The sequence below is a fragment of the Phasianus colchicus genome, chromosome 19, assembly GCF_987193195.1.
Source record: "Phasianus colchicus chromosome 19, bPhaCol1.hap1.1, whole genome shotgun sequence".
NCBI classification, from domain to species: Eukaryota; Metazoa; Chordata; class Aves; order Galliformes; family Phasianidae; genus Phasianus; species Phasianus colchicus.
In genome coordinates this window covers 7846728-7858686 of record NC_143454.1, presented here as the reverse complement: position 1 = coordinate 7858686, position 11959 = coordinate 7846728, and the positions used below count along the sequence as shown (strand labels likewise).

The 11959-nt window shown below is 54.0% G+C and overlaps 2 protein-coding genes across 6 annotated transcripts; one reads left to right on the top strand and one right to left on the bottom strand.

The window, feature by feature from the left end:
- Positions 1–5100, top strand: ASB6 (ankyrin repeat and SOCS box containing 6). Of its 2 annotated transcripts, none has more exons than XM_090121612.1 (7): positions 1–36; positions 239–472; positions 864–1045; positions 1435–1541; positions 1956–2064; positions 2528–2626; positions 3002–5100. In XM_090121612.1, exons 2-7 carry the CDS (start codon positions 312–314, stop codon positions 3769–3771), a joined length of 1428 nt encoding a protein of 475 aa, XP_089977738.1. In that variant the 5' UTR covers positions 1–36; positions 239–311; the 3' UTR covers positions 3772–5100. The 2 variants fall into 2 exon arrangements, with proteins under 2 accessions (XP_089977738.1, XP_031457554.2); XM_031601694.2 differs by having other exon boundaries at positions 9–120.
- Positions 5101–5712: 612 nt separating this feature from the next.
- On the bottom strand, positions 5713–8513 carry NTMT1 (N-terminal Xaa-Pro-Lys N-methyltransferase 1). 4 transcript variants are annotated; one of them, XM_031601696.2, is made up of 5 exons: positions 8374–8513; positions 7856–7923; positions 6976–7177; positions 6581–6833; positions 5713–6197 (listed from the first exon to the last, which is right to left on the bottom strand). In XM_031601696.2, exons 3-5 carry the CDS (start codon positions 7135–7137, stop codon positions 5941–5943), a joined length of 672 nt encoding a protein of 223 aa, XP_031457556.1. In that variant the 5' UTR covers positions 7138–7177; positions 7856–7923; positions 8374–8513; the 3' UTR covers positions 5713–5940. The 4 variants fall into 4 exon arrangements, with proteins under 4 accessions (XP_031457556.1, XP_089977739.1, XP_031457557.1 ...); XM_090121613.1 differs by having other exon boundaries at positions 7865–7923; XM_031601697.2 differs by having other exon boundaries at positions 6976–7171; positions 7865–7923.
- Between the last annotated feature and the right edge of the window lie 3446 nt (positions 8514–11959).

Below are 11959 nucleotides of genomic sequence, written 5' to 3'. Positions count from 1 at the left end.
GCTGGCGACTTCCGCTTCCGGCGGCGGGGCGGGGAGGTGCGTGCGGCGCGGCGGTGTTTTGTGTTGCTGCCTTCGGGCTTCGCTCCGCGGGGACGGATTGGGGCCCTACGGGACGGCCTGGTGGGTTCTGCCGGCGCTGCCTCCGGGTTCTGGAGGGGAGTTGGGGGGGGTCGGGAATTCTGGGAACGAGGGAAGTGATGTTTTTTTGAATGCAAAACTACTCCGTGTTTGCTTTCAGAGGAGCGGTGGCCCCGTGGAAGCCAGGCCTGGGTCGGCCTGCGGGTTCCTGAGTGCGGGCAGGCGGCTCTGCCATGCGGAAGGGCCCTGCGGGGCTGGTGTGCAGAGCAGAGCACTGCAGGATGCCTTTCCTGCACGGCTTCCGCAGGATCACTCTCGAGTACCAGCCCTTGGTGGATGAGATCTTGGCGTTGCTGGCGCTACAGGATGCAGAAAGGCAGAATGCACTTGAAAGGTAACTGACCGGGCTGCAAGCAGAGCTCTGGGGATAAACACCTGCTTGATGGTGATGGCTGGAGCTCAGCAGCATTGGCACTGGGAAAAAGCCTTGTCTCACTGAGCACCTTTTTCTGAGGACCATTCTCTTTCTGTCCTTTGGGAACGTGGGATGAAGCAGAGCAAACAGGAGGCTGTGTGTGCTCCTCAGGAATTGGCTGACCTGCAGCAACAGAAGCTCACGAGGGTTTCAGCTGCACTCCAGTACTGCTATATAACCCTGTAGCCAACAGTTTACAAGAGAACAGGAGAAACCTGGGCTTTTTCTCCCTCCCTACTTTGACCCTTGCAAGCCCATAGGAGACACACACTGCCCAGGTGAGTAACTGGTTATTTTCATTCATTTCCAGTCATGCCTGCCTGGGCAGCAATGGAAGCCAGCTCTCAGCAATGAGACAAGTCTTGGAGAGGGAAGCCCACTCCCCATTCTACCAGGAAGGTGTGAGCTATACCCTGCTGAAGGTTACTGAGCTGGGGCTTGTCAAGGCTGCAGAAGTACTCCTGGAGTTTGGTGCAGACCTCAGCTTTGAAGGTATGGCTGTGGGAAGGGCACTGTGCTTGACTCTGCTCCTTGGGCTGGCTGGGAGGGGCTGGGTGGTGAGAAGCTGGCCCTGCAAGGCAGAGATAGCTGGGACAAAAAGGGAGGGGTGCTGCTGGCTCTGGCCTCAGGCTCCCACTCCTGGATTTGAGAGATTAGATGTGCCTTGTCTAAACCCAGCCATAAGAATGGAGGTGAGGATGGCCAGAGAATGGGAGCCAGCTGCATCTTTGAGGGCTTTTGACAGAGACAAAGCCATTGCAGCTGCAGGACTTGGGGCATCTGTAACAACTGCTTCTGTGGGCAACTATTCTCAGTGCTCACCCTGATGTGTTCCATGTCTGGGAAATCCCTCAGTTCTGACCACGTGTTTTTGTCCTCAGACCCAGTCACCTACTACACCCCACTGCACATTGCAGTGCTTCGCAACCAGCCTGACATGGTGGAGCTCCTGGCACGCCACGGGGCCGACATCAACCGCAGGGACCGGGTACGGGATTGACTGCTTGGACACGGACATGCTCCAGTTCCTTGGGGCTGCAAAGGACCAGTTTGTAGGGTCGGCCCTCTCTGCTACCCCTTCCAGGGCCTGCTGCATGCCACCTGCCATCAGTGGCCTCCCAAGCTGCACCTGCACTGTTCCAGTGCTGTAGCAAAAGCTGAGGCCGCCTTTGGCCAAGCAGACCTGCCTCTGCAGTGGAGTGGCTGGTGGGAAGAAGCTGGGGTAGATCAACCTCTCCCTGTAGACATAGTGACACTGGGGAGGGGGCTGCCACTCTTGCTTTTGGGGGCAGGATGAATTACATGCTCTGATGTTGGCCATGATGAAGCCCCATCAGTGATTCTCCAGAGGTACTCATAAAGAGTCCTTAATACTTGTGGATTTTCCTCTTGCCCTGTACAGATCCATGAGAGCAGTCCCCTTGATCTGGCCAGTGAGGAGCCCGAGAGGCTGCCGTGCCTCCAGCGGCTGCTTCAGCTTGGGGCCGACGTCAACGCGGCTGACAAAACTGGTTTGTGGGGTGCTTCCAGCAGGTGGGCTGGAGCGGGGCATGGGATCTGTGTCCCTTCACCTTGCTGCTGCAAATTCTGCCTGCTTTGAAAATTAAGGCAGGCTGCAGAACCTCCCTGGTGTTCTGTGCTGTCTCCTAGTATCTTGTCTGTATTAGATTCAGCAGGAGGCTAAAAGCAGCTTTGTACAGCCCATGGAAGATGGGGGAGAGGGGGATGAAGGGGGGGGGGTGTGCTCTAAAAACCACTCTGCCATGGCCCATATGCCTTCTGGGGCCACCACCAGCCCCAGCTGTGCCACCACAGCTATGCTCCATTACAGCAATGCTGGGAGCCTGCTAGCAGAAGGGCTGTCTCCCTTGTGTTTAGCAGTTGGGTTGGTGGGATGGATTCTTTTCCTTCCTTCTGGGGATGAGTGTTTCCAGGTGGAGCACTGTCTCATCTGATTGTCTTTTCATACTGCAGGAAAGACAGCGTTGTTGCACGCCTTGTTGCACTGTCATTGCAGCAGTGTTGTGGATCTGGACGACATCACAGAGAGCATCCGTCTCCTGTTGGAACAAGGTGAGGGCAATTGCTCTCTTCTCCACTCTGAACCCCTCTAGGCCTGGTGCTTGCTGATTCTTTGTACAGCACCAGGTGCTGCCCTCCCAACTCCTTTATGTTTCTGGCTGAGCAAGAATAAAGTCCAGAAGAGCACTCTGTCCAGGGGTGCTCTGATTTGAAATACTTTTCCACTAGGAAGAAGCACTGTGACTGTCAGCTATCTTGCTGTCAGTTCCATGGTGGGTTGTATGAGTGCATGATGCATTTAAGTACTGTGTTTCATATCTCCTGGTGATAGTAAAGGATCTACACCCCTTCTCCCCTTTTAGTGTCTCTCATAAATCCATTTTGATTTTCTTTACAGCTCCATTTATATTCTGTTCCTTCCTCCAGGTGCAGATGCCAGGGCTACCACTGAAAATGGTGACACTGTCTTCACCTACATCATCTTCCTGCTGGGTGACATAGACTTGGCAAGCACGGAGTTGGCAGAGGTGCAAAATAGTTTCTGCATTCGTGTCATGCAGCTGCTCATGGCCCATGGTGCCAATCCCAGTGAGTGCCCATCCCTCGAGTCCTTGACCTACCGCTGCCTCCAGAACTTCACATGTCACTTCCCACTGCTGCGTTTCCTGCTGGAGTCAGGTGCTGCCTACAACTGCTCCCTCCACGGTCCTTCGTGCTGGTCGGGCTTTCAGACTGTCTTTGACTGCCTCTGCTCTGACGTCAGTATCCTCAAAGATAGCAGCATCTCTACAGAGGTCATCCAAATGGGTCAGACTCTGCTGGAACTCATGATGGCCAGTTCACAAACCATCCAGCTGCCCAGCGACTTTGAGGTCGACATTAACAGCTGCAGGTACCACGAGGAAAAGATCAGGAGTCTGTTCTGCTCTGTGAAGCAGCTGGAGCACACCCCACAGGCACTGAAACATCTCTGCAGGGTGTTCATCCGGCAGCGCCTTAGGCCTTGGCCAATAGATGTAAAAATCAAGGCTCTGCCTCTTCCAGACAGGCTGAAGTGGTACCTCCTCATTGACCACACTGCCGTTGGGCATGAGGACCTCAGCCTGACTGATGACTCCTCATCTCCTCGTTCTGTGGTCACAATGCCTACTGACAGTCAGCAAATCACTGCTCTGCGCCCGTTGTCTGTGCAGTGAGAGGTACTGCTGTCCCTGTGCCCATGGCTTTACTAGTTCTGCCTGTGGTGTCTCTGCTGATTTTTCAGGGGTGTACTTTTTTGTGCACAATGCTGCATGCACGTCTGTGGAGGTCTCGTGGCTTTAAAATATGTTGCAGGGAAGTGGGCAGAGCCTGGGGGTGAAGAGGGCTCCTGGGCAGTGGGGAGCTGGACACTGCAGGAGGAATATGGTTTAAAAGGTGGATTCACCTTTGCAAGGTGAAAGAATGTGGATTTGTAAGAAAAGGGATGAGAGCAGGAGGATGGTGTGACTGTACAGGTCTCTGCTCTGGCTGCAGGGTGAAGCAGTGCCATGAGTGAGTGGCAGTACAATGAGATGCCTCAGGATGCTGAGAGATGTTGCTTGTCCCAGGAACTGAGCAGCAACGTGCAGGGGAGTGCTGGCATTCATGTCCTCCTGTTCTGTCAGTGGAAGCAGCCACAGTCCTGCATCTCTGCCTGGATGTGGGTGCCTTCTTTACTCACCTGTGATTCCAAAACCAGGAACTTGCAGGGGATGAGGGGAAGTGGGGTTAGCAACAGCAGCCTGAATGCTCGGTGACCTCAGAGCTTTTGCCAAGAGTGCTGAATCCACACAGCACAGAGCACTGCCTGCAAAGGGTGCCTCAGTAATGCTGGACTCCAAAGCAAGCAGACAAGTGGCTGTTCCTTGGCTTCCTGGTGTGTCCTTGTGCAAGGATGAGGAATGGGCAGCTATCTCCTCAGTGCCTTGCTCCTCCCTGTTCCTTTTATCTGCTCCTTTAGTGATTGCATGCTGAACATTGATCTCCATTGCCTCTTTCCCAGGGGAAAGAAATTGCAGCAGGGCTGCAATGGGAGTTTTCTTGCCAAGCTGCTACTGGAAGCCCCATCTTCTGGGGCTCTGCAGGAAGGTCCCAACCTGTCACAACCATCTGGCTCCACCAAGGAGGCATCTACTTCCTTGTGAAGTGCAGAAAATGCTGTAAAGCTGAGCCCCCCATGTTTCTGTTGTTTTTGTTTGTCATGGAGAACAGATGCAGAAGAGGAAGAAATGTACTCTGAGCAGATATTTATAGCAAGTGGATCTGGGATCCACAAGCAGTTCATTGTAGAAGAGCTATTTTACTACATTGCCCCTCCTGGCAGCATCTGTTTTTCACCTTTTCCTGCTACATGGAATTGGAGCTGTGCGACTTGATGAATCGATGTTTTGAAAAAAAAATAATAATAATGTGATAAAATACTTCCCTGCTGTCTGCAATGGAAAATGAGCAATTAAACAAGGCCTTTTAAATAGCATCAGAGTGCATGTTTCTTCTGCAGGAGAGTCAGGGTGGAAGCAAGAGCTCCAGCTGGCTGGGGAGGAATCACAAGGGATGGGAGGCAGCAGCTCTGTGTGGGCTCAGCCCTTGGTGAGCAGTTGTGCCAGTGTTAGCAGTTGTGGTGCATTAGGTGGGCACAAGGCTGTGGCTGGGCAGAAATGCTCTGGATGTGGCAGAGGAGTGTTAAAAGCTAGGAGGCAGCTGCAGCATTTAAGCAGAAGGTGTAGGGCCCAGGGTTATGTCTGCCACCTGTTTTGCTGCATGTGTAGAGATCTGCTTTGTGGGTTTATAGGAGGCCCTTCTCAGAGCCCCACAACCTACAGCACAGCATAAGGCAATGGCAGAGATTTCTTCTGTTTGCCATATCTAACTTGGTGCCAATTTCAGCCCTCGCTTCTGTAAGCCACAGTGAGTTCATGAGTGGGACACCCAGGCAGGAAAGGTAATCTAGCCTGCCACAGAGATGTACCAAGCTCCTGCTCGCAAGCAGGAAGCAACCTGCAGGTGCCCAAGGAGCACATCCCTGACAGGGGGAACTCTCCTGCTCCCAGCAGTGACAGGCATCTGCATACAGATCCCTGGGTGCAGCATCAAGCCATCTAACAGAACCTACGTGCTTAAGTCCAACAGCAGGAAAAATGTATTTGGCAAACACCTCTTTTCACAAACAGCAGCAACTTGGAAGACAAAGCCCCATCCTCACCACCAGCCCCACACAGACGGAGTCACAACGCCCTCGCTGCCACACACAGCCCCGTGGTGAAGGCACAGTCCTCACCCCTCCTGACCCCAGCAGGAATTGCTGTCCTGGTCCTGGAGAGACCTCCTCCCATCAGCAGGCACCTTCATCTCATGGCGAAGGTGTAGACATGGTAAATCTCATCGGGGAAGTTCTCCTGGCGCTCCTCAGCCAGGAGGTGCAGCCCAGCCCTGCGGATGATCTTACGGACCACATCCAGGTCCCTGCAGACACTGCTGTCCACATCGTCCATGATGACACCCTCCTGAGCCATGTTGTCCTTGATGACCACGATGCCATTGGGCCGCAGGCCAGCACGGCACCGCTTCAGGAAGTCAGAGAGGTGGTTGTCAGTGAGGTGTCCTGGGGGGCAAAGCAGGTATTAGTGAGTGCAGGACCCCCTCAGGTAGTGTGATGGATGAAGGGAGGCTGTGGTTGGGATCCCTCCTGCTCCAGGCAGACAAATATTTGAGCAGTAGAAAGCTTGGGGATGTTCAGCCCACATCCTGTGTGCTCAGTCCCAGCTCTATCCAACCCACACCTCTCTGCCCTGGCCTCAGAGTTTGGAGGGAAAAGATGCCACAGTGCAGTGCCCTCCCACTGCCCCTCTGTGGGTCAGACCCACTACCCAGCCAGGCTGCAACGCTCATGTCTACAGCAGCCCCAGGTCTCCTCAAGCCCCTCCCTGTGCACGTGGGGTACCTGTGACAGGCAAGCGAGACCCCGCAAAGCTGAGCGACCCTCACCAATGACCCACTGGATCCAGATGACGTCATAGGAATTGGGCTCTGGGCTGAAGTCCTGGAGGCCACAGCAGAAGTAGTTGCGCACCCGCCTGCCCTCCTCCCCCAGGTAACTCTTGGCCTTGGTGAGGAAGTCCTCGGTCACATCCACCATGTCCACAGTCTTGAAGAGGGGCAGCAGCAGCCGCTTGGTGATGCGGCCAATGCCAGCCCCGCAGTCCAGGGCGCGGGTTGTTCCCGTTCGGTTGGGACCATCCTGGAGTGACAATGGTATGGGGCTGAGCTCAGAGAAATGGGACGACCACGTTGGGGCTTGCAGAGCAGCAAAGAGGGAAGAGCCCAGCTTTGCACAGGGAAGAAGACAGAGCTCTGGGACCACATCAACCCATGCCACCTACCCGCAGAAAGCGCTGCAGGAATTTTCTGGAGCTGTTGATGTCGATGCTGGAGATGTGGCCGTAGCCCCCCAGCATTCCGTCCACTGTGGCGGGCACATCCTTCCAGTACTTCTCTGCCTTGGAGTAAAACTCAAACTCATTCTCCACCACCTCACTTGTCATGCTGGCTGTGGGGCACGCACCCTTGTGGGACTCACTGCTCCTCCATGGGGGGGAGAAATCACAGGTCAGGCACAAAGCCCCCCCACCAGGCAGGGCTCCCAGCGAGCCCCCCAGAGGCACAGCATCACCACCCTCCCCTTGTCAGTGCCACGGCCATGAAGATCAGCTCTGTGAGCACCCTGACTTGGGACTGACACCCTTTATCACCCCCTAATTGGGCTATTTCAAACCCTAAAATCCTTCTGGGGAGCAGAAAAAGGAACGACAAAGTGTTTTCAGAGCCTCCCAGGCAGGGATGCTTCAGCCTCACTCAGCAATACCCCATTTCTCCCTTTGAGGGCTGCCCCAGCCTTTTCACCTTTTCTGCCTCCTCTCTCCAACTTAAGAGCATTAACGTTTTATGTGTTTATCTGCACTGACAGCCCCGTCAGTCACCTCCAATTACATCTGGAGTTGCTAAAAGTTCTCCTAAGCACCTACCTGAGGATTGTAAATCTCAGCCGTGACCACCAGTTAGATATATGTGCCATATAATAAAGTCAAGGCATAATCAGCAATACAAGCTATAAATCCCCCCCAGACATCCCATAATTCAAACCACTGCGGATGTGATTAACTGCGCCAGGGCTCAGAGGCGAGATTTAAGGTGGCCAAAGGCTGAATCTGAGGACTTCAAACACCTTCACAAATAAAGCAAAGACCCCGTTAGACACAAAACCTTTCCTACGGCAGCGGAGGCAGTTTCGGGGTCCTCAGCTTGATATCCCAGCGTGGCAGCGCTGTGACCTAAGGGAGCGAAGAACACAGCTGAAATCCCAAAGAACAGCACGGCAGCCCCACAGGGAGGGAGGTGAGGGCCGCTCCTTCCTCAGGGCCGCCCCGCAGCCCCGTGTTTGAGGGCGGAGAGTCTGAGAGCCGCACGTCGGTGCCGCTTTGTGCCTCTCCCCCCCACCTGCTGTGTGACAGGGGACACGGGGGGACACGGCCCGCCGCTCACACACGGCTGCAGGCCGCGGCCCGGCTCCGTGCGGCCCAGGAGGGTTTGGGGCCCTGGGAGCTGGGAGGGGGGGGGAGCACAAAGGCCTAAAGCGGCCTAAAGCGGAGCCGCTCGCCCCCTCCTCCCCGCCGACCGCTGCCGAGGGCTCCCGACCCCCACAGCCCCGTGTGCGGGGTCCCGGTATCCCCCCCACCCCCACCCAGCCGCTCCCCTCCTGCCGGGACACCCCGCGCCGTTACCTCGGGCCGCGGCCACGCGCCGTGAGGCGGCGCTCGGCGTGACGTCACGGCGATGTCACGTGCCGAAAAGGGGGCGTGGCTTGGAGGCGGACAGCGGAAGCTCCTCCCGCACCGCCGAACCGTCCTCCTCCGGGGCGCAGTACCCCAGCGCGGCCGCCAGGAGGCGCTGTTGTCCCGCAGTGCCGCCGCCGTCGGAACTCCGCCGCCTCCCGCGAGGCCGGGCCGTGCGGAGCGCAGCGCAGCGCCCGTCCATCGGCGCCCGTCACCGGAGCGGCACCGCGTGTCCGCTGCCCTCAGCCTGCGCCGCGCTGCGCCGCGCTCCGAGTGCGGCTCTCGGCCTGAGTGCGAAGCCGGGGGGAGCAGGGCAGCGTGGCACGGCCCGGCCGAGGGCGGGCAGCTCTGCGAGCCTTTCCTTTTCCCTTTTCCCTTTTCCCTTTCCCTTTTCTTTTTCCCTTTTCCTTTTCCCTTTTCCTTTTCCTTTTTCCTTTCCCCATTCCCTTTTCCTTTTCCCTTTTCCTTTTCCCTTTTCCTTTTTCCTTTTCCTTTTTCCTTTTCCTTTTCCCTTTTCCTTTTTCCTTTTCCCTTTTCCTTTTCCCTTTTCCCTTTTCCTTTTCTCTTTTCCCCTTTCCCCTTTCCCTTTCCTTTTTCCTTTTTCCTTTTCCCTTTTCCCTTCCCCTTTTCCCTTTCCCTTTCTCTTTTCCCTTTCCTTTTCCCTTTCCCTTTTCTTTCCTTTTTCTTTCCCTTTCTCTTTTCCCATTTCTCTTTCTCTTCTTTTCCTTTTCCTTTTCCTTTTCCTTTTCCTTTTCCTTTTCCTTTTCCTTTTCCTTTTCCTTTTCCTTTTCCTTTTCCTTTTCCTTTTCCTTTTCCTTTTCCTTTTCCTTTTCCTTTTCCTTTTCCTTTTCCTTTTCCTTTTCCTTTTCCTTTCCCTTTCCCTTTTCCCTTTCCTTTCCTCTTTTCCTTCTTTTTTCCCTTCTTCTTTTCCTTTCCCGTGTTTCCTTTCCCTTACCCTTTTCTCCCCTTCCACTTTAATGTTTTTTCTTTCCCCTTTCCTTCCCATTCCCTTTCCCTTTTTTCCCCTTCCCTTCCCCTCTGCCCAGCCCCAATCACTGTGATCCCCACGCACTGAGCCCCCCCAGACCCCATCCCCACCCCTTCTATCCCTTAGCACTCACCTCTCACTCCCCTCCATTCGAGGCAATCACCATTCCTACAACATTCAAGACTTTTTTTTTTTTTCCCCCAGGTACTTAATCACCCCTATTACCCTTTTCTGATTAATTAATTCTAATTAATTTCACACTACCGTTTGGAGGTGAGTTGACCAGCACTGCACGCGTTGTTCCCAGTGATCAGCATGCTGCGTGCCCCATTCAGGTGCCAACAATCCGGGGCCCATAGGGGATCCCACACCCCACACACACTGCCCTGTGCCCCACAGCTCCAGCACTGCACTGCAGTGGGTTTGGGACGTCACAACAAATTAGGTCAGTGCTCTCCCTGTGCTGCTGGGAGCCACCAACATGCGGGTGGTGGCACAATGGGTGCCCAGCACCAGCTGTATGTTATACAGTATATGCTATACACTATATGTTATGCACTATATGCTATACACTATATGCTGTATACTATATGCTATATGCTCTTTGCTATATGTTATACACTATATGCTATATACTATACTAGATGGCAGCTACTAGATACTGGTTATTAGCTAGTGCAGTGCACATATAAACGTTCTCTCTAGAGACTGTGTGTATAATTTTATGAATATAATATTGTGTGCATGTATGTACATCGATAGAGTTTAATTGGACCACATATCTATGCGTGTACACATATATGTATATACTTACACATTTATACATACACACACATGTATCCCATACCGCACACACCATACCTACATACGTGTGCATCTACACAGTAGTTAGATATAGGTGCATGGATACATGCATCTACATGAACATGTGCAGACAGAGATATATCTATACACACATAAAATGCTTGTAATATGGATATCTGTGTATATATATCAGTATATATGTGTTTCCAGATGGGGCAGTGGCAGGGAGAGAAGGGGATGCGGAGGGTGAGATGAGGGCGAAGGGAAACCGCTCCGGGTTACAAAAGCTCCTTATTTGATTAATTGTACTTTCTGTTTGATAAATGTTACTCATGAGTATAAAATATGCAAAGCACTTAGCAAGTTCACACTGTTTAAAGAACTCAACTAACCAAATTAAAATTCCATGATAGGAAGCAAGGCGCTGCAGAATGGCACGGCGAGGCGATGCGCAGGGAGCCGACCTCCAGAGCGGGGGCTTCCAGCCCTGCAGCCCCCACAACCCTCCCCTTCCCAGCCCTTCCGAAATGGGGCTGAGTACATGGGATGAAGGGGAGCCCTCCCAGCAAGGGGGGAACTGAGCACCCAGTGTCCTCCATGCGTTGTTGTGGTCCTGCCCCAGTCAGCGTGCAGTGAACACGTTGGGGAGGATGCAGTGCTCAGAGGGAGGACGCAGTGGTTGGTGGGAGGATGCAGTGTGTGCACAGGGAGGATGCAGCGTGCAGTGAGAGGATGCAATGTGTGCACAGGGAGGATGCAGTGTGCACATGAAGCAGTTTCCCAGTTCCCAGCGCCAACTCACGCTGGCTGTGCAGCTCAGCCTGGAGCAGGACTGACTGGAGTCGCATGTGCACACGCAGCAGCTCCCCAGCCTGCATGATAGAGCAGAAAGAATGAAGAAAACCCGGCCTGGATCTGTCCTGACTGCCTGCCTCCCTGGGTCCCTCTCAAGACGTGTGAATTCCTGCCTTCAGCTCCCAGCCTCCCCTGCACCCACATGGGTTGGAGGTTGGCTGTAGGCAAGGGTGACTCTCTGGTCGCTCTTGCAGCGCTCTATGGTTAAAGCCGTTGCTGGGTGGGGGCACCATTTCTCCAAGCATTGAGTGGATCCACACCTCCTACCAGAGGAGGTCATGGCATGGCACAGCCCAGCACAGCCCCAGCACCCTGTGCAGCCCATGCCAGGCTGAGCAGCACGCAGAGCCCCTCGCCAGCTCGGCTTCTCCATGCAGTCTGAGCAGTGACTTAGCACCCATTAACCCGTGTGGCTGTAAATCCCAGCACAGGCAGGTCCCAAACATTCGTTTCAAGCAACGCAGTTTGTGTCATTTCGGGATTAGTGTTTACTCTCTTGTTAATTAATACTTGTTAAAGTGAGGCTAAAAAGAAAGCGCTTGGCTTCTCGCTTTGGTGAATGCCTCCGTGCCCCCGAGGAGCAGCGTGGCTGGGCTCAATGCATGGGGCCATAGCCAGAAAGGGGAAAAACGGTCTTCATCCTTACATGGGAAGGATGCAGCCCCACACTGATGGATGGGATGATGGAGCTCCTGCTGCTGCTGCAGTACAGGGGGCACCTCAGGGCCAGAGGGCATCATCCCAGGTGGGGCTGTGCTGGTGTCAGGCAAACTGCAAGGCATGCAAGGGGCAGCAGTTTGGAATAGGAATTGGAATAGGAATGGGAACATGAATGAGAATGAGAATGGGAATGGGAATAGGAAGAGGAACAGGAATGAGAACAGGAAT